Below are 22,164 nucleotides of genomic sequence, written 5' to 3'. Positions count from 1 at the left end.
TTCTGACGGTGCTCATCAAGCTGTCCCGGTCCAGGGCGCGGATGATCCTGATTGCGCCGGAATGGCCCAGGCAGTGGTGGTTCACGGACCTGCTTCACCGGTCTCTACTTCCTCACATGAAGCTGCCTTGCAGGCCGGACCTTCTCACGAAGTTCGGGGGACAGATGTTGCACCCCAACCTCTCGTCTTTGAGTTTGGCGACATGGCTCCTGAAATAGTGCAATGTGGACATTTGAATCTCCCTGCAGATTGTATGGACCTACTGAAGGAAGCCAAGAGACCTTCCACTAGGACTTTTTATGCGTACAAGTGGAAGAGATTTTGTATCTGGTGTAAGTCCAAGAACTATGATCCAACGACATGTAAGGAAGATGTCATCCTTCCTTATCTCCTACATTTGGCGCAGTCTGGCCTTAATGTCCATTCCATTAAGGTTCATCTCGCTGCATTGACTGCCTACAGGAAATGCCCTTCACAGACTTCCTTTTTCCAGATCCCTGTGATCAAAGATTTTCTGGAAGGCTTGAAGAAAGTGTTCCCTCCTGTCAGGCTTCCTTCGCCTTCATGGGAATTGAATGTGGTGCTGTCCAGATTGATGAAGGAGCCTTTTGAACCTATTCATAAGGCTTCGTTGCAGCACCTGTCCTGGAAGGCGGCGTTCCTCGTGGCCATTACATCGGCCCGCAGGGTGAGTGAAATTCAGGCGTTGTGTTGCCAAGAACCTTATACTGTATTTCATGCTGCTAAGGTTGTTATGCGTACTCAGCCTAAATTTCTTCCCAAGGTTATTTCTGATTTTCATGTCAACCAGACCATAACTTTGCCTACGTTTTTTCAGAATCCTTCATCTCCAGCAGAAAGGTCTTTACATTCCCTGGATGTTAGGAGAGTGTTGACATTTTATCTGGATAAAACCAAAGATATTCGTAGGTCGGACCAATTGTTTGTCAATTATGGATCGGTCAGGACGGGTCTTGCGACCTCTAAGCAGTCCATCTCTAGGTGGATTGTGTCCTGCATACAATTGTGTTACCAAAAAACTAATAAGACCTTAGGGGGTAAACCTAAGGCTCATTCCACCGGGGGCAAAGCTGCCACGACAGCTCTGCTCCGTAATGTTCCAATTGCAGAAATCTGCAAGGCGGCCACTTGGAAGTCGGTCCATACCTTTGCTAAGCATTACTGCCTGGACATTGATGCCAGGGCAGACGCTCAGGTTGGGCAGGCTTCGCTGCGAAATCTGTTCGCACAATAGTGGTGTTATTTCTCTTTTCTCCACCGCCGCTTTGGTGTGGGGATGGGCTTGCCATTCTATTCACTAGATTATGACTATACACAGAGATCCCCTACTACAGAAGGAGTAGTTTCTGTCCTGTAACTCCAGTTTTGCAGTGTGAATCTTTCTGGATTCACTATGCTGTGCATTATTCCGCGGTTTTGTGTTTGGGTCCGGATTCGTAGTCTTTTCTTTGTTTTTTGTTTTTTTTTCTCTTTGCCCAGGTGGGCGTCGGCGTCACACCCCCTTGGGTGTATTTCCGGTGACGTCGGCATGCTTCCTGCGGAAGCTCCCACTCTTGGGCGCCAACTTCAGATTCTTTTTTTCCGCGGTCGGGTCTGGATCGTTCCCGTTTGGGCTCCAGACATTTTTGGAGAAAGAAGAAAGAAAATACAGAAAAGACGAGGAGAAGTCATCTGAAGACTCCAGGGGACTTCATCGATAAAGTCAGCAAGGAGAAGGAGTTTTTCATCGAGATCATCGACGACCGTCGACGAACACGCGACCAGAGAGGCCCTGGACGCTCGATGATGGACAACACGCCGTTCAAGTTCTGCCGTAACTGCCACCACAAGTACGCGCAGAAGGACCAGCACCCGGTATGCAACCTTTGCCTACCGGTGAACCACGAAAGCGGAGACTGCAACGCCTGTTCCGCCTTCACCCCGAAGACCCTTCGTGTGAGAGAGAGGCAGAGGGTAGCACACGCCACCCTGCAGGGGAAGGCCCCGACTCCGTCCCTCTACGAGCTGGGGATGTCCTCCGAGGAAGAAGACAACGCTGCCGCCGAAGACGACAGCTACACGGTCGTAGAGACCGATTACACGAAGACTTCTGACAAGGTAGGAGACTCTTCGGCCCCCAAGAACCCGAGAGACTCTGAGTCTAGAAAAATCGAGGGCAAGACCCCGAAAGCGCCGACGCCAAGAAAGGCGGCGTCCGCGACTACTCCCAGGCCCAGCGGATCCTCCGAGAAGGAGTCCCCGGCGCCGAGAGCTGCTGATCAGCAGAAAACGTCGAAAATCGTCCCCGAAAAGGATCGATCGACACCGAGGGATAAAGACCCAAAACTGACGACGACGACCAGAGACCCAAAATCCGGGTCGACGTCGAAAACTTCGACACCGAAAGGCACGGCGACGAGCCATCCGCCGAAAAGAACAGCCGACCCATCCGACGCGGAACACGCGGCCGAGATGGAGAAAAAGAGAAGGCGCCTCGAGGCCGAAATGGAGAACATCATGCAGCGGAAGAAAGATTTCGATGAAGATAAAAGCCTTCACGATCCCTCACAAGACCAAGCCGTCGGTGGTGGAGGCGGTCGAGGAGGAGGATGAGATCGCCGAAGTCGCCGAGGAACAAGACCAGGACGTCGAGGTGATCGACGACCAGGAGGAGTACGAGAATCCCTACGATAGTTACAACTATGGGGAGGAAGAGGAAAGCAGGACGGACACAGAGTCGGCACCCTCTGACCTACAGGAGGTAGATTACATAGATGTCGACACCGACAGCCCGGAGGAGGTGGTCGACACTTACCCCTCGAGGCCCTCGCCGCCGGACGACATCGGGGCCTACAACTCGGTGATACAATCTGCCGCAGCAGCTTTCAAGCTCAAGCTCGACGAAGAGAAGCAGAAAGCAGACTTCCTTCTAGAAACATTGCTCCCAACACAAACGAGGAGCCAGTTCCTTCCAATGCTCGAAAGCGTCCTGGCTCAGGGGAAGGAAGCATTCAGGCAGCCCGCAACATGCAAGGCAGTAACTCCCAGAACTGAGAAGAAGTACAAGCATTCCACAAAGGACCCGGCCTACATTCAGGGCACGGTCTCCGCAGTCTCCATTATCACGGCCACAGCAAGAAGGAGGGCTAACGTACCCACTACCTCGGGCCCGCCACCGGATAAGGAGAGCAAAAGGATGGATCTGGTGGGCAGAAGGATCGAACGGAATGCCGCGACCCACTGGTGCATGGCTAATTCCAACGCCCTGATAAACAGGCACATGTACCAGATCATGGAGGGGCTGGGGCAGTTGGTGAAGGACCTGCCCCAGGATGCCAGGCAGAAGGCCGAAAAGCTGGTTGAAGAGGGAAAAAACGCGGCAAATTCTTGCCTTAAGACGGCCCTGGATGGGGCAGACACCGCCAGCAGGCTCATGATGATGGGCGTCACGGAAAGGAGGCACGCCTGGCTCAGGATCTCAGGTTTCAAACCGGAGGTGCAACACAGCATCCTGAACACACCGTTCAACGGCAACACGCTTTTCGGAACAACAGTTGATGAAACGCTCAGTCAACTGAAAAAAGATAACGAAACAGCAAGATCCATGGGAGCATTGCAGTTCAGAGGAAACAAGAGGGGCACCCCGTCACGGAGGCGAGGCGGAAACCAGCCAGGTACATCACACCAGTCTTTCCAGCAAACGCACCAGGCAGACTCGCAGGCTCAGCATGGTCAGCAGAAGCAGTCCTGGCAGTACCAACAAAGAGGCCAGTCCTTTTGAGGGAGAAATGGACGGGGACAAAATAGAAGAGGGGGGCAGCAGCCCACCTCTAAGTGACTTCAAAAAACTCCGTGTGCCCACCCACAAAAAAGATCCCAGGGGGCAGCACGTACAGATGGGTCAAGACAAACTAGACACCTACGACAACATGACACCAGTGGGAGGAAGATTAAGATTTTACCTCCGAGAGAGGAGAGAAATAACATCAGACAAATGGATCCTCAACATTATCCAATTCGGATACTGCATAGAGTTGGAGGGGAGGCCAACAAGCAGAAAACCAAAAAGAAAAACACTAGCAAGCAAGCAGCTGCAGTGTCTTCAGGAGGAGGCAAAGGAACTCCTGCGGAAGCAGGCCATAGAACGGGTACCCTTCAAGGAAAGAAACACAGGAATATACTCAACGTACTTCCTGGTACCAAAGGTAGACGAGACAATGAGACCCATTCTGGACTTGCGGTTCCTGAACAAATTCATAAGAACGCAAAAATTCGAAATGACCTCCCTGCAAGAGGTGCTCCCACAATTGCAGACCGAGTACTTCATGGTCACAATAGACCTCAAAGACGCCTACCTGCACATCCCAATGAACAGAAAGCACAAACGCATGCTCAGGTTCACCATTGGAGAAAGCCACTACCAGTTCACGACACTGGCCTTCGGACTAAAATCAGCACCAAGAGTTTTCACAAAGTGCCTCGCAGCTGTCGCAGCGCACCTACGAAGGCAGGGAATACACGTATACCCTTACCTGGACGACTGGCTGGTGAAAGCAAACTCATACCAAAAATGCAAGCAGCACGCACATACAGTGACGAGCACGCTCATAAGCCTGGGATTCTCCATCCATTGGAAGAAATCATCAATGGAGCCGGAACAGGTCAAGATCTTCCTGGGAGCACAGATCAACACCTCACTGGGCAAGGTGTTCCCCAGCGAGAAGAGGGCGAGGGCGCTGGTGAAGGAAACTCGCCTCTACCGGAAGGGGCAAGCTCGGACAGTGAGGACTGCGAGCAAGATCATGGGCATGATGGCATCATGCATCCACCTGGTACCAAATGTACGACTCCACATGAGACCCATTCAAGAATGGCTACAGGAGCAATGGTCACAAGCTACAGGCGGTTGGGAGGATCTAGTGGTTGTAACGCACGCAGTGCAGAAGGAGATGGCATGGTGGACCATGGAGAACATAACCAGGGGAAAGCCTGTAATACCCCCAACGCCAACAGTGACCATCACCACAGACGCATCCCTGAAGGGATGGGGCACTCACATGGAGGAGCTCATGGTGAGGGGACTGTGGACGCCAACAGATGCGGCAAAACACATCAATTACCTAGAACTGAAGACAATCTTCCTTGCACTGAAAGCCTTTCAAACAAGACTGTACAAACACAAGGTGTTGATACAAACAGACAACACCACTGCGATGTTCTACATCAACAAGCAGGGGGGCACACAGTCAGCCCCGCTTTCAACGCTGGCGCAGGAGATATGGAGATGGGCCATCCCTCAAAAGATAGACCTGCTAGCCATACACCTACCAGGGAAGGACAACATACAAGCCGATTGGCTCAGCAGGCAGACATCGGCATCCCACGAGTGGGAGCTCAATGCTCAGGAGACAAGGTACCTGTTCGACAGATGGGGGACACCATCGGTGGACCTATTTGCCACACGCCAGAATGCAAAATGCCAAAACTTCACATCCAGGCAGCCCGAGGAGGGGTCACTGGGGAATGCCCTATGGATAGATTGGTCAAGGTCATTTGCTTACGCCTTTCCCCCGATACCACTGATGCACAGAGTGCTGAGCAAGTGCAGAGCGAGCAACATGACACTGATACTGGTCGCACCACAGTGGGCGAGGCAGACATGGTACTCGCAGATCATGGAGATGAGACAGTGTGCACCCCACAGATTCAGCAGGAGGAAAGACCTACTATCCATGCAGAACGGAGAGGTACTACATCCAGAGCCAGAGAGCATGAGCCTAGTGGCGTGGCTCCTGAGGACATAGAGTTCGCACATTTGAAACTACCAGAAAGCACCCTGAGGGTACTTCGGAAGGCACGAAGGCCCAGCACTCGGAAGTGCTACGTTGCGAAATGGAAAAGATTCACTATATGGTGCAGACAGGAAAGACTCCACAATAAAATGAAGAGGGACTCCACAGTGCTAAGGTACCTGACGCACTTGCTGGAGAAGAACCTTAGCTCATCCTCTTTAAGAGTTCACTTGGCAGCGATAGTCGCCTACACAAGGGGAGAAACGTGCAGGAGCTTCTTCACATCACAGGTGGTGAAGAGATTCCTAGAAGGTGCGAAAAGGATCGCACCACCCAAGCGGGTGCCGCCACCTGCATGGAACTTGAACACAGTCCTAACGGAACTCATGAAAGAGCCCTTTGAACCACTTCACAAGGCCTCCCTAAAGATGCTAACTATGAAAACAGCCTTCCTGGTTGCAATAACGTCCTTACGCAGAGTAAGCGAACTTCAAGCGCTGACGCTACAAGAACCCTACATACAAATACACAATGATAGTTGTGATGAGGACTGACCCACACTTCATGCCGAAGGTGGTATCGAAATTTCACATGAACCAGTCTATACAGATAACGAGTTTTTTCCAAAAACCAACAACAAGCGCAGAGCGAGCTCTGCACACCCTGGACGCCAGAAGGGCAGTCATGCACTACATTGAAAGGACAAAGGGACACAGGAAAACAAAACAGTTTTTTGTATCATTCGCAAACAGCTTCATGGGGAAAGCTGTAACCAAAAAGACCATTGCACGATGGATCGCACAGACAATTCAACTCTGCCACAAGCGTGCAGGACAAGAACTGGCAGAGGGGACACGTGCCCACTCCACCAGGAAGAAGGGCGCTACAATAGCCTTCCTGGCTAACACACCCATACAAGACATATGCCTGGCGGCAACATGGGCTTCGGTGCACACGTTCATGAAGCACTACTGTGTGGACATACAAATGAACAAGGAAGCTCAAGTTGGACAGAAGGTGCTACAGCACATATTCAACACCCAACGCTCATCTTCCACCCAGCCGCCACAGAGATGAGAAACCGCTACAAAATCTATGCACAGCATAGTGAATCCAGAAAGATTCACGCTGCAAAACGAATAGTTTTCTTACCTGTCGGTGTAGTTTTGCAGCTTGAAGATCTTTCTGGATTCACTAGCGAACCCACCCACCTCCGCCTGAAAGATGAGGCTGGAGAGAGAATAGGTGGTTAACTAAAGAAAGGACTTTAAAAGTACAAAGCGGTAAAATACCAAATAAATAGAACATTGCCATTACTTCGGAAACGAAAGAAACGCGGAAAAAAAGAACCCGAAGATGGCGCCCAAGAGTGGGAGCTTCCGCAGGAAGCATGCCGACGTCACCGGAAATACACCCAAGGGGGTATGACGCCGACGCCCACCTGGGCAAAGAGAAAAAAAGAAAAAAAAACAAAGAAAAGACTACGAATCCGGACCCAACCACAAGACCGCGGAATAATGCACAGCATAGTGAATCCAGAAAGATCTTCAAGCTGCAAAACTACACCGACAGGTAAGAAAACTATTTGTTCTGTAGTGGGGTATCTCTGTTATAGTCATAAGCGCCTGCCCGCCTCCCCGGTAGAGAGAGATGTTCATGAAAGGAATGCTACAGGTCTGGCGTGTTACGCCTTCAAAAAGAACTGAAAGTAAGAGGGACCTGCTGTGCATTCTGGGATACTGGGAGAAGTTCTGGAAAGTTCTCTTAAAGGCACAGTATCCTATTTAAGCCACATAATGGCAGCCTATGGGGCTTGTCTGTCCATGCCTTCCTCTATCATTCGATAGGCTTTTACTGGTAGAGGCAAGTTTCTCTATGGGAGAAACTGTGCAGGCTGTGCTGTTTGTGGGTTTTTTTGGGTGGAATTTCTAGTTGAAGTACTGGACAGTGTAGCCTGTGGATATAGGCTGCATTATTTGTCTTTAAATTCTCTCTTAAGTGTCTTTGCAGTTCTGCAATTTTCTGACAACTTAAGAGATTATTTTTGATTGCCGGGGTCCTCGCACATGGGCGGGACTATTCACTAGATTATGACTATAACAGAGATACCCCTACTACAGAACTGGAATTGCAGGACAGAAACTACTCCATCTCCTTCCCGTGAGCAATTCCCTCACCACCTGATGCCTGTGGAGATCCATCGTCCAACCTTAGATGAAGGAAACTCCTTCACGTGAGCCATTCCTTCACCTCTTGATGCTGTTGTTGGGTCGCCTGGGATGTCTGTGGCTGTTCAGTTCACTCGGATTCAGTATCCACGCACCATGCTGAGCCAGCCATTTGCACCCATGCTGGTCTTTCAGATTATTGTACGGCTGTGCCTTCCATCAGTAAACTGGTGCACGCGCTTTCTGTAGCATTACAGCATTATGGAGCAGGCACGGACATTGCTGCCTAGAATTGGGTCTGTGGTTTGCTTGTTCTGCACACAGTACCGACTGAATCTTCTTTCGGTGCGGTCCTTTGAGATCCTAAAAGATGAGGGTTGAGGTAAGAAAGAAAGCATGACATTGAGGACTTGAGAGTTGGGCCACAGGCCTGTAAGTGAGTGACCGGTGGGTATTGCAAATAACGATGGGGAGTGTCGGTCAGTCAGTCAAAGTTCTTTATTTCGATTAGTTAAAACCATAAAAAGCAGTACAAAACGTTATCTTCCGCACATTACAAATGTATATTAGAAATTAAATACATGTTTAGTTATTACAGTTCCGTTCATAAAACCTACACCTAAAATACATTAAAAAATGTCTTCAAAAATTATGCAATATAAAACCAAATATCAAAGAATCCTTGGCCGACGGCAATTTAAGTCCATACAAAGTACAATATTGGGTATATTGATTTAAGGACCATAACCCCCTTTTAATCTTACAAGACCATTATAAATGCAGTAGTCTCCTTTTATTCAGACGGGCTGCTGCCACCAAAAAACCGGCTACGCTGTAGGTGACCCGAACAGAACCAAGTATTTGTAAGTGTAGGAGGGCAGGTCTTACCTGGACAAAACGAAGTTCCCTCAGGATTGGATATAAAAAATGTTTACGAGCCACCAAGTAATGCTCACAGAACATTACTAGGTGGAGTGTGTCCTGTGGGGAAAAGCTGTCGCATGTGCATGGTGTTGTATCTTCTGGTTTCCCCCATTTAGGGTATAAGCCGAATGTAAGATGGATGAGGTTGAACCGAAATCTGACCAGAAGAAGATGGGGAGTGATAAGTAATCGGGGCGGGTGTTAGTTGGGGCTTGTAACTGGGGTGCTGGTGGCTTGCTGGACTGAACTGAAAACCGAGCAGGGCGAGGCCACAAGCACAGAAGGGCAGCTTCTTGGAGCCGGTATGTCCCTGCCTCTGTAGTCTTGAAACTGTGTGAACGTGTGTGCTATTGAGCGATGCGTTAGTTCTCGGTTTTGGAATTTCTAAATCGTATGAATATTATTCACCTGCAGAACATTTTCATGAACTTTTCCTGGGAGGCCACTTCCAACCCGTGGAACACGTTAAAAAGGAAAATTGTATTTGCACATTTGAAGTGGGTTCAAAAGGGAACAAAGTTTAGAAGGTTGTCGTGTGACAGGTTGCCAAATTCTTAAAATACACCGGTTTACTGTGGGAAATGAGCGACGTTTTCAAGATTCATTGCATAATTTCTGCAGTGTTGTGTAAACTCCTTGTTCAGTGCTGTTCTTAGATGTGCTGTTTCCAGGTGCTTGGTTTGGCTCAGAAGCCGAGGTTGACGAAGATTGCTTTTGATGCTGTAGCCTTGAACTTGCCGCTGCAGCGGCGGTTCAGAGAACTTGCAGATCACATCACTTCACAGTCCTCAACTTTCCTCCCTCTCTCTCTCTCCACAGGGGAACCTCGTAGACTTCCTGAAGCTGACAGGCTGGCGTGGCTCCAAAGTGCTGTACTTTGGCGATCACCTCTACAGTGACCTGGCGGTAAGTCCATTCTTGGCAAACCTTTGTAGTCCTGTTAGCCTGAAGAATTATTGGGTGGCACGCATGCCCCTTGAGAGTGAGGGTCGCGCTCTCAGCAGAGCCTTGGCGACGAGCTGCTAAGTGTGTCAGTCAGTTGAAGCTTGTCGGAGACTGAAGAGGACAGTGGCTTCAGGAGGCTCTTCAAGACTGCTGTTTAGACGAACCTATGAGTAAGTCCCTGGAGCTCCGGTACCTCTAAGAGTAGAGCCATGAAACCAATCCGGTGTACGTGTGCTTTACACATTTTTTTAACATAACATTAACTTTGTATTCTCCCTGCGAGTGAACATAGGGGAGGGGACATGTCTACTCCATACCTCAAAGCACCACTATTCCAACATGAGCTTTCCTTTCACTAGTAGTTCATCTGAAGCAAGTAAGAATACAACTCCCAGAATACATAGATGTTTCTCATGACTGCAGGAGAGTCCAGCCAGTGTCCTCACAGGTCACCTCCTGACAAACGATTGAAGAGGCCCCCAATTCAAGCAGTCATTGATTACTTTTGACCTCTTCTATGCTCATGACGAGCTCAGCTCGTCATGAGGCACAGTGCAGCTGCACGCATGAAGATCTGAGCTCGTCACGGCCGTTGGAACGTTGCACGCGGGGATAATTACCCCGCTGTGCTGAACGTTCGAAAAATGGGTGTGGTTGTGACGAGCTTTGCTCGTCATGACTGCAGCTGTACCGTGCCTCATGACGAGCTGAGCTCGTCACAAGCACAGCGGTGCCCCCCCGCACAGCGGGGGGGGGGACACCCCGCAGCGAAAGAGTTAAAGCCTCCCTGGGCTCAGCTTTCATTTCTCCAACCGAGAACTGCTCCTGATGGGGCCATTGAGGGTTTTTGGTGTAGCGCGCTTGTGCGGAGTGTGAAATTCTCTTGGAGACTGCTGTTGCTGACTGCATCTGTGGGCTGGGCCAGACTGGTGCTAATGGAGTGCTCTTCAGAATTACTGGTGAGTAATTTGAAATCCTGTTTATAAAGGGAAGTGTTGGAGAGTTTAAGTCCACATACCTCGTACTTGGCTGCTGACTATAGTGGTGGCATGCGAGACTACGTTAATCCCTGAGGCAACACAGGCCGCGGTGAATGGTGCAAGAGGTTGAGGGAATAGAGACGAAAGGGAGCTGCGTCGTAGAGAAGCTGCAAAGGATTACAAATTTCAATCTTCTAGTATTTGTTTTCACTCCATCTTAACTAGTCACTTAGATTTGCATTAGATCCGGTTTTATCTTCGAGCTGACTGGGTCCTTCTGGCAGCCGCTTTTCACATTTGGCAATACTAGTCTCATCTATTCTAAATGAGTGCTGGGGCAGGGGGCGTTTTGTAGTGAGAGCAATAACTGTTAAAAGAAGCAGCCTTGCTTCGCCATTGAGCTGTATCTGTATTGCAGACAGAGCCTGCCCCCCCACCACAACTGCCTAGGGTTTCCGTCTGGTGCTTTCTGGTCTGAGATCTATATATAGGTTGTAGTTCTTCATATTCTAACGTTTATTTGCTTTTCGTTGCAACTAACCTGTAGAGGTGCTGCTTGAATTCGTTGCACAGGCTTGCATGATACTTTTCCTTCCTGATTGGCCTTCTCTCTTTGCGTGTAGGACCTCATGTTGCGTCATGGGTGGCGCACGGGGGCCATCGTCCCTGAGCTGGAGATGGAAACCCGGATCGTGAACACGGAGCAGTACACCCACTCGTTGACCTGGCTCCAGGCCCTGACTGGCCTGGTGGAGCGCATGCAGGTATGTGTGATCAGTGGTGGTGTGACCGAGACGGCTTTCTGTGCCCACACCTCCTGCCAGGGTCATTGACTTTTGGTTGTTTCCATGCAGATGTTCAAGGATCCGGAGTGCCAGCAGGTCCTCCAGGACTGGAAGAAGGAGCGGCTGGAGCTCAGGTATGCTGGTCTTTCTCAAGTTTCTAGATTGCGCGTTCTCTGTCCAATGAGCAGTTTGTCCACACCTGGATATCTCTCCTGCCGGATTCCTCCTCCTCACAGTAGGGTGTAGGTTTCCTCAACCGGATAAACACTAAGAACAGCTGTTGGCTTTAACGTTCCTGACCGGTGTTTCATGTACTATGTTAACTTTGTTGGGGGTAGTAGGTAAAAACTAGATAGCCAAGGCTACTGGGGCTGCCCTGTCCAAAGCACTACACACCTCAAGCCCAACCTACCTGAACAGCCACATACATTTCCACCAACCCTACAGGCACCTTCACTCAGCCGGACTCTTACTCTCACCCGCAGAGACCGATCCTGAGGTCGAGCCTTCTCCTACCTCGCTCCGAAACATGGAATGACCTCCCACTTCACATCAGAGCCTCCTCCCCTCTTCCCTTCTGCAAGAAGCTGAAGGCCTATGCCCGAGTATGCCCCTTGTCCCCCGCGCCCGTGACTAGCCTCACACACTGAAGTGCCTGGAGACCCTCACGGGTAATAGCTAACATCCCAGTGCCTTCAGCACTAGTGATATTGAAAAGGCTCAGAATAACTGGAATACCTCCACCCTTTCCCTCGAGGCAGGTGCGACCGGTTGAGAGTTTTGCAATAGTCCCGTTGTAAGAAATGGGGTTACCCAAATCTCCCAGGGGGTAGCATGGAACCAAGCGGGCAGGCCAAACTTCGAGGACATGTGAAGCACTCACGCAGTACCTACAGACAACACACCAGGCACACCACAAAAGAGGCAGGACACCAGTTTGAGTTGGAAAATTAAGAAGTTTAGTATCTCCAACCTGCAAAGCAAAAATGCATAACAGTGGTATCATCACATGGCGCCAAGTGCATCAAGGGGGGAATTATTTACATGGGAAGTAAGGGCTGAGTCAGTAAGTCCATCTGAAATATAAAAATGTGACTAACTTGACAGTGAACCTGGGGCCAATATGGCGGGGCCAACTCAGGCTCTCATCCTTAGCGATAAGCTGTAATGCAAAATTCCATTAGTATGAGTACACACCGTGCACCATAACTCCAGCCCAACCCCTGGAAAGGAAAACTTCAGGGTATCACAGTAAATCCCAACCTACAGGAACACCTGTAATAAATCAGCATAGGGATATCAACCATCAGGCGGGAAGCATTAATATGCATTGGCATCAGTAACCTCATATAACTCCCACACGACCCCTGTAAGGGAAAACATCAGGGCATCATAGTACTTATGCCAGGGTAAAACACTTACTTCAGAAGGAGTAAGCAGTGAATTACATGGAGAAATAACATTTCGGTCAATGTAAAGCATTTCACCAGATGTAGGACATTACCCATTTTACATGACGGCAGGCATAGGATTAAATCATGGGCCAGGACACCTGCAATACAACATCAAGGCTCACTCTATAGCCTGGAGCCTAACCCTGGGCCTGGAATATCACGTCAGGCAGGAGCTCCTGTCACTTAAGCACCTTAGGAGAAACAACAACCTAGGGGGCATAACAAGGGCCCGGAATAGCATATCTGGCCAGCAAAGGGGCACATCGGGCACACACCTGCAAAGGAAAAGTCACATTCACCTGCCCGGTGGGCACACAAGCCTTATCTATAAAATCACCTAGGCAGTACATAACAGTAGTATCAATCATAGGCAGGGGCGCGGTAACCTAAGCTCCCAGCATTGACATAAGGTGTGGCCGTGACTCAGGGGGGGCATCGATAATTCCTTGGGGGACCCTATGGGCTAGTTATCGGCCTCCTACAACTAGCACAGTCTACTGGGGCCACTGACTCCGCTGGGGCCCAACGTTGCAGGTGCCCACTGCCAGACGGGGCACCTGGAAAGTTAATCCGATCCTTGGGGCGGGCACCGACCCTGTGCCCCGACTCCAGCCCCCCAACCACCACACAGCTGAGGCCCCACTCACCGGCTGCTCCTAGACTCTCTTTTGCTTAGGGACCTCAGCAGGCGCAGGGCTTCACTGAGGAAGGGCAGGCACCGACAATGTGCCTCGATGCCCTCTCCTCTCACAACTACAGCCGGGCCCCTCTTTCCTCACGGGGGCCCGGGACTTAAAGGTAGCCTCCGTGAGGCTTCAGACCCCAAACAGGGGCTCTCTTCAACTTCGAGGAGGAGGGACAGGCACCGGCAATGTGCCTCGAGGCCCTCCCTCCCCTCAAGCCTCTGGCCACAACACTCGGGGCACTCCTTCCCGGCGGAGTACCGGGGCCCCTCTTGCTCACGGGGACCCGGGTGTTTCAACACGCCTCCGGGCGGCCCAATCGGGGCTCCCTCCTCTTCACGGGAGCCCCGCAGTCTCTTTGCTCCTCCGGCCGCCTCAGGTCGGGAGGCGGGCTGGCACCGACAGTGTGCCCCGGCCCCGCCTAACTCACCGGCCCCTCACTCGGGGGCACAGACCGGCGGGGTGGCCTCCCGCTCCGGTCGCTTCTCCCGGGGCTCCCTCCTCTGCACGGGGGCCCCACAACGGCGCTTCATCTGGGTCCTCCTCCCTCACAGGGACCCAGGGCTTCGGTCGGCTCCGCTTCTCTGGCTCTGCCGGCCAGCAGCCAATCGCGACGCGGCCTTCAGGGGCACGGCCGCGTCGACCAATCCCTGCGCGGCGTGGCGGAAGACGTCACCGGTGCCCCAGCCACGTGATGCGGGTCGGGCCGACTTCAGGGCCTAGCGCGGCCCTCTCTCCACATCGGCGGCCCTCTCCTGGCACCGGGGGCCGCCACGACAGCGCCGGGCCGCGGCTGTGATATCGGCGGTAATAAGGGGTAGGCTCCCTTCTATTTAATTATTTATATGCCGGGTAGACATCCGCCCCGATCCCGGGGCCAAAAGCACGCCAAAACGCGGGGTAAGCTCCCGTGGCGCTATTCTCCTCAGAAAGAGGGCGCTTTACACGGAGCGCAGCTCCTCCTTCAGCTCTCGGGGCCAACAGCACTTCGGGGGCCACACCAGCCCCAGCGCTTCCACAGGGGTCACAACAAGGGGGGCAGACAGTCCCAGAACAGCTCCTCAGGGGCACACTCCCTCTGCAGCGCTTGATAGGCAGTACCTCACAAGGGGCAACAGTTCCTCCAGGCAGCCCAGGGGCACACTCCTCACCTCCTGGGGCTTCTGTCGCGCTGCGCTGACGCAGTTCCAGGTCCAAACCGCGTCCATGACCTGGGTAAGGGCCCTCCCTTATCAGGGGCCCAGGGGACAGTAGAGTAGGGGGTTATAGGGGTGCAGGGCCCAGCTCACAGGCCCATGTGGCGGTAGCTCCTCTCAGCAGGTCCCCTCTCTTTCTTGTCCCAGCGCTGACTGACTCTCTGGTGGCACATCCCCCTTACTTATACCCTCCTCCCAGGCAGTGCCAGAACCTTCTAGAATGTTGGCAAAGCTGGCCTAAACTGGTTCAAGGGGAGGGGTTGAGCACCCTGGGCGCCAGGCTTTCCCTCCAAAAGCTAGGAGTAGCTGGGTAATATTATCTAGACCGCTGACCTATGGCAGTACAGTGGCAAAACCCATGGCCATGGCATCCATCTTACATACAGTACATTTCAGTCAGGTGCATTTCTAAAATGGGGAAATTTACAAGTGCTCACACTATTACTTGACATTACATTTTTAACAAGGTGTCTCACATCACTCATGGCCTATACAGGTTTAATCCCATGGGGGAGACGTTTCAAATTAGGGGGGCAAAAGAGAAAAATTTTGGGGGGAAAGGCCAAGTCCAACACCCGTCCACCGCCTTTTGTTACAAAATAATTTACGAGCCCCATTTTCGCTCTGGGGGTCAGCAGTGGTTCTATGTCTTACCTTTTACTCACTTAATGCATCTGCTTTTTCTTTCAGGGCTCTGACCAAGAATCTGTTCAACCCCCAGTTTGGCAGCATCTTCCGTACCAACCACAACCCCACCTACTTCTCCCGCCGCCTGTGCCGCTTCTCGGACCTGTACATGGGCTCGGTCAGCTGTCTGATGAACTACGACCTCACGTACACCTTCTTCCCACGCCGTACCCCCCTGCAGCACGAGGCACCCCTCTGGATGGACCAGCTGTGCACCGGCTGCATGAAGACGCCCTTCCTGCAGGAGATGGCCCACATTCGCTAACTTCTTGCAAGTGTTTGTTTGGAATCTCCAATGGTTTTTACGGCACGATGTTTGGAAAGGAACAGGGCAAGGAAAGTTTTCTGGAAACTTATGTTTGGGAAAGTTTTCATGTTGGACATTGGAGCCAAAGCAGCAGAGCTGCTACTGTTACAGATGGGCCCGAGGGCGCCACATTTTAAAGACTTGTGTTTTGCGTCGGGTGCACTCTGGTCTCATGAACTAATTGTTACAGGACATTATGGGAGAAGTTTTGGACTTTGCGTAAGTTTACCTTGCTTGGTTTCAGCTTCCGAGCCCCCTACGTCACCCAGCTTCCATCAGTGTCTGTATAGTGGCCTGCACCCTCCCAAATAGCCTGTTCCAGCTATTTGGTTTGGGGTGATTTTAAGAATGGATATATATAATTTTTAATTCCGAATTTGATTTTTGTTTTATGGAGCGGCTGATCAGGTAAGAGGAAACTAATCTGTTGGGGTATATTGTAAGGTTAGGTGGGGCCAGTTGGAAAGGCTAGTTTTGGTCTTGCACAGGCAGACCTGGTTTGTGCCATATTGCCAGTTACTTTCTAATGTTCCAGCACCTGTCTCTCCACCCACGCCATTACTACCCTTCTGTGCTCTGTGTTGGATGGCTGAAAGAAGAGTTTGTTTTTCCAGCATGGCTCTTCCTGTTAACGCACTGTGTGTTCATCTGCCTCCTTGTGGCTTGGCAGGAATAGTCTTTTAACCATGACGTATCCTGCACTGGCCACTAGTTGACATGTCCATCATTGGACCATGCCTGTGGTGTTTGCTCCTTGTACTTCTCTGGCTTTATGTCAGATGCTTCTGTACTCTCTGCCCTGGGGTTAGTTGTTGCACATCTTCTGGTTCAACTTTAACCCGTTCGCTGCTGCCGTCGGACGCCGCGTGAGCTACCTCCCTGGTGCTGTGCACGTCCACCGGCCGACGCGGCCGCACCCGTTTCTTCGAACGTTCAGCACTGGAGCTGAACGTTCGAAGCAGTAAACTGGTTAAACTTGGCACGTTAACTGCTGTATCTAAATGGTATGATGCGGAGCAGTCTGTACCCCGTAAGGGTGACCGCATTTGGAAAAGGTTCCTGCTTTTGGTTCACGTCTTCAGGTTGTACAGCCTGCAGGCACAGCGGCTTTTTGTTTGAATATGTATCTCCTCCTTTTTACCCTCCCGATCGCACCTAGCGCAGATTACTGCCTTGGCTTGTCCCTGCTCTTTCTAAATTCAAGAGTCACCCTTTATAACCAAAAGATAGAGGGTAGGTAAAACAAATAAACAATTTCCCTTTTGTGCCCACACTATCCACTGATCATCTGTATCTCAAATCAATTAGAATGCACTGAATAAAATCCTTTTTTTTTATATCAATGACTGGCTCCTTTTAATAAGAAAAATGTATATTTATTCAAATAAATTTGATTGTGTCCAGAGTATGCAAGTCAATCAGTATACAATAAAGTTTAAAACCATAGTCTCTTAATAAAATGCCGATCATCTGTATATAATCATGACATTCATTGAACAATTTCTAAAACTGATCTGCTTGTTGTAGACATCCTATATAAACCATACATATATACAAGCACAAATCTATTAAAAAAACTGATAATTGCTTTACATCAAAATACTTTCACTTAACAAGTCCTTTTTTATAAAGATCGTGTCGACGCAGCGCATCGGTGGAACTTGGAGTCACCCTCGCCTTCTTCAGGACAAATTCACATATGTTAGAAGTTTTTCATGTATTAAAACAGTTGTTAATTTATTACAAATCCGTTCCCTCCTTTCCCTTAGGGACTTATTCAAAGATTAGGATATGATGCCCTCAGGGATAAATTTTTCTGTATATTAAAGTGCGAATGTTTTGTGTTTGGTGGACCTTATCATATTGATTGACTTGCATTCTGTGGACACAATCCGATTTATTTGAACAAATCAAAATTTTTCTTATTATAAGGACAGTCTTAATTGATTATCTCAACAATGATTTTATTCAATTAGAATGCACTGATTTGAGATACAGATGATCAATGGATATATATATAGCGTGAGCACAAAAGAGAAATTGTTTTTTATTTGTCACTGCTCTTTGCCATCCGGGTGCGGGGTTAAAGCTCAGTTCAAGGAGTCGCTTGGATGCTACAACACAGATGAACTCTTGTACACTCCTGACTCCAATGGGAGGGTGGGTGGGAGAGAGTTAGTCTAAAGTTTGATCATGATATACTGCCTTTATCCCCAGACCTACCTGCTTCCGCATAAGTGTCCCTGCTCCCATGCAGAGTAGCAAGTTACCCTCCTTTCCCAGACTGCCTTTGGGAAAGGACAGTTTGAGCAATCTAGGCAGGGATAAGGAGATGTAATGATAGAGTATGTTTTGCTCACCCTCTCGTCTAGTAAACCCATTTGTAGCATTATCCCATGACTGCGTCCTCCAGAACATGGCTAAGATACAGCAGTGTTTGAATGCAGAATCCCACTACTGTGGAGTGGTTAATTTCCTTGCACTCTACTACTAACCAAATGAATGGTAATACCAAGGTGGGGAAGGGTGGTTTTTAACCTCCTGCTTTCACTGGGCAGCTTGGTCCTATGGCTCTTCTCTAGAGACAGTCCTACCTTGCTGTGAATTAATACTAACCCATCTGGAACCTTGATTTAGTTTTCGAAGTTTTGACAAAATTGCACAGACTAAGCAGGAACATTTTTTTTCATGTAGATAAGTTAGTCCAACTCCCTGAAAGCTTCACCAGCCAATAGTTTGAAGAAGAGCTGTGGTGCCACCAGAATGTATGACTCTCTCCAGAGAGGTGTTCCTTCTAGGAGACTGCATGAATGCCACAATTCCACAGCTCAACACAATCCCCCCCCCCCCCCGACACTTAAGTGCCCTTCAAAGTGATCGAAGCCTGCAACCTCAGCAAGGTGTGGTATCTTTGGAATTTTTTCTTCTGTTGTCTTTTTTATTTTGCTGCAAACGCAACAAGTATAGAAACTGTAGGGCGAGGGAAGTGGTGGTGAAATGCTGGCTTCTTGCTCATTTCTCCCAGTAGCCTGCATGTTGTACCTGATTAGCTCCTAGCTCACCAGCCTGCAGTGTGCACGTGCGTAGGGGCTCTGCCACTGAGCATAGCTAGCTGTAAACCTGCTGAGCTGGGGCATCTCTGCCACCTTGCTCTTTTGGTGTCCTCATGTTGCTTCATAGGCTCCTGGGCCCTCACTTTACCACAGAGAGAGGTCTGTCTTCTGATCTTGTTACATAGAGGTTATGTCACACTAAATGTCTTCTGAGGTTTTACTGCCGTCCCTAGCCTGGCAGTTGGTGTCTTCTAACTTTCTTTTTTTACATTTTAACCATTTTACTAGAATGTGGCTATGGGTAGAGTAATTCTCTCCCTCCGTCCGCCACCCTTTGTCATTTCAGGTGATGGTCACAAGTCCTACTGATGGTGGCCTTTTTCAGGAGATGTGCTGCAGTGAAGTGGATTTTGCTTATGTATTAGGGAAGAGTCTGTGGCATGACAGCACGTCTCCCTCAGCTTCTGTACCGAAATTAAGATTTAAAAAAAGTATTTGGGACCTATGAAGCTGAGCTTTTATTGTAAAATGTATTTGTACCGCTCCTCATGCTAGCGCTGTGAAGTGGTTTCATATTGCCTCCGCAGCCTGTGATATGCTTTAGCTGACCTCTCGCCGCCATTTTTCTTTTTGTATTTTTGTGTCTTGTGGTGGCAGGTTCTGTCCAAGCAGTGAGCTCTAAGAGTTCCTTTAAGAAATGGAATGTGACTTTAGCTGTTTTTATACGCACAAGGGGCAGCAGCGGGTGCAGGAGCCTGTTCTGGGAGTGGGGTGCCCTGGCTTGGTGTGGGGTGCCCTGGCTGGGTGTGGGGTGTGGCAGTCTCTGTACCACAGTCCAGCAAACGCAGGAAGCCCCGCCTTGGCTTGTCCGTCCCCAGGGGGCACACGTTACTGCCCTCTCAGCCTGGCGTTGACACAGCAGCCACATGACACAGGTCAGGTATGAGGGGGTGACACTAAGCACTGCCTGAGGCCCCCATCTTTCAGGCTCTGCATAGCTGCTGTCTCATATGCTCATCCGGTGCGTGGATCCAGCTGGGCGAGCCATCCAGAAGAACACCAATTTATGGAGTCGGGACTGTCTCCAAGAACTGTTGGGTAGTGTGTTCTGCCCCCCACGCTTGTCTGGGTGCTCCATGGATCATCACACTACTAACGAGGCGCTCTAGAGCACTGTGAATCGTGCTTGCTTTTGTGTATATGATTGTTGCCCTGTCTGGGGACCAAAGTATGCTGAAGCAGCCGCACTGTAACTGCACCGGACACCGTGCTTCTGAGCCTCACCCACCGGAGAGCATTTTTATTCTGGTTTATTCTTTGTATTTAGCTGTAGCAGCATCGTAAGTGTACTGTATGATCCGAATGAGATGGTATGGGGGATACGATCTGGGCAGTTCTGAATGTCTTTTTCTCAAGATGTTGCTATGTAGAGCAGTAATAAAAGCTTTTTCTGCTCACAATCTCTTGTCACTGTTGTTATTTCTCGTGCTGGTGGTGCACGCACTCGAGGGTATTACATGGCCCATTGCCTCCTCGCTGATCCATGCTTATCCCTGCAGCAGATAATGTCACGTAAACAGACATTCAGCGCCTCCTCCCCACACAAGTTGTGGCCCAGTGTAGACATGTCCAGGTTCCGCTGGCAGCCCTCCCGCAGCTCTCCACTGATAACTGGCGTGTTTTGTCCTTGCTTGCCACTTAGTCGCCAGGTGCTGCTATGTAGTGCTCTAAGTGGAATTTATTTATTTGCTCCTCAGGTCGGGAGATAAGCGGGTTTAGTTTCCCAATCCTTTATCTCTATTTCTGTCCTAAGCATGGGGCTGATAAAAGGAGCATTCCTCTTGTCCTAGGGAGACATTGCTAAATAGAATGTGTATACATTAAACCTGATTCCTGGGTCAGGTCAACCAGTGCACCTATCTTGTGTAACGTATGGTGCGAAGCCTGCAAGGAAGAAAGCCTTGCACACTGTGCGCTTGTACCTGTCCACCAGCTGCCTCCTCCCTCCCGCCCCCTCCCCCCCCCCCCCCCCCAACTACCACATATTAGTCCTTTTTGGGTAGTTTGTGACCCCCTCCTGCCCACATCATGAGCCCCCAGTAACTTGTTCTACAGTCTTTGGTGTCCCTATGTCAAGTCTTAGAATCCCACCTTCAGTAGTTGTGGTATAGGCTTAGGTATGTCTACAACAAATCTCCTGAAAAATGAGGTGGGTCGGTCTTTAGGGGGATTGTGTGGGGGGAGGGTACCGGCTTCTGAAATTATACTTAATCTTGGATAGGCAACCAATGACTAAAATCCTACTCCAAACTGATGGGAGGGCCGCAATAAACCAATCCGTACCGATTCAACACAATACAGAGGCAAAATAATTCAAACACCATCTTATATGCAGACAAGACCTTACTATAGCTCACTGCCAAGGGCTATACCAGTTGTTGAAGGCCCTGAACTAGAGTTATACGCCTGAGTCACAAAGGCCTATAACAAGGGTGAGGGCCTTTAACAGGTATACCCCGAGGCAGAAGAGCTATAAGGCTATTGGAGCATTCCACCCACTAAGAGTAGAATGTTCTTACTTAAAAATGTAGAAACCTAAAGACAAACATTGGAATGTTGGAGCTCCGGGTTTATGCCAGTCATAATAAGCCTGGAACTACTACATTGCTTTCATTGGAGAGCTCAACATTCCAATGTTCTAATATGGAGAGAATCTGTTTCCGTAACCCAAAATTGGCCTAGTTTGGGCAAAAGACAAACGTAAACACTGGGGTAGGTGAGTTTTCTTACTTCGTGTCACTGCAGTTACGGTGATTTGCAGTAAAATGACAAGTCTCTCTCTACGCATTTCCTTGTTTTTGTTTCAACACTGCTTCTTTTAGCAGGGATCGCCTCATAGGTCCCACTGCTCCCGGCACACATAGGGTTTCCTGTACCAGCAATGCGACCTCGATGCATTCTGGACAAGAAGCCCCATTTAAGCTTTACTGGAAGTTTGGTGGTTCGTTGCAGACAGAAGTAGTCTCCAACGAGTTGATCACTCTGGAGATCGGTTCAATCTTTCCCGAAGTATCTCGAGCTGAGGGCTCGTCTTGGCATTCACTTAGTTTTCGTTTAGCAAAGCTTATACCCTCTGTCAGACTGAGGGTCATTCAAGGCACCTAATTCCAACTCCAGTCTATAATGTTTC

The 22,164-nt window shown here is 49.8% G+C and overlaps 1 protein-coding gene across 1 annotated transcript in view; it reads left to right on the top strand.

The window, feature by feature from the left end:
* The window catches only part of NT5DC2 (5'-nucleotidase domain containing 2), a 227,397-nt gene extending 206,963 nt beyond the window's left edge, over positions 1–20,434 (top strand). The window contains exons 11-14 of the mRNA XM_078664596.1: positions 9,704–9,790; positions 11,433–11,573; positions 11,664–11,728; positions 15,618–20,434. Coding sequence (XP_078520722.1) covers positions 9,704–9,790; positions 11,433–11,573; positions 11,664–11,728; positions 15,618–15,879 — 555 coding nt within the window. The 3' untranslated portion in view covers positions 15,880–20,434. The remainder of the gene's footprint in view (positions 1–9,703; positions 9,791–11,432; positions 11,574–11,663; positions 11,729–15,617) is intronic.
* Positions 20,435–22,164: the final 1,730 nt, after the last annotated feature.

The sequence above is a fragment of the Lissotriton helveticus genome, chromosome 10, assembly GCF_964261635.1.
Source record: "Lissotriton helveticus chromosome 10, aLisHel1.1, whole genome shotgun sequence".
Classification (NCBI taxonomy): Eukaryota; Metazoa; Chordata; class Amphibia; order Caudata; family Salamandridae; genus Lissotriton; species Lissotriton helveticus.
Note: the sequence above shows the minus strand (reverse complement) of the source record. Positions and strands in the feature narration are given on the sequence as shown.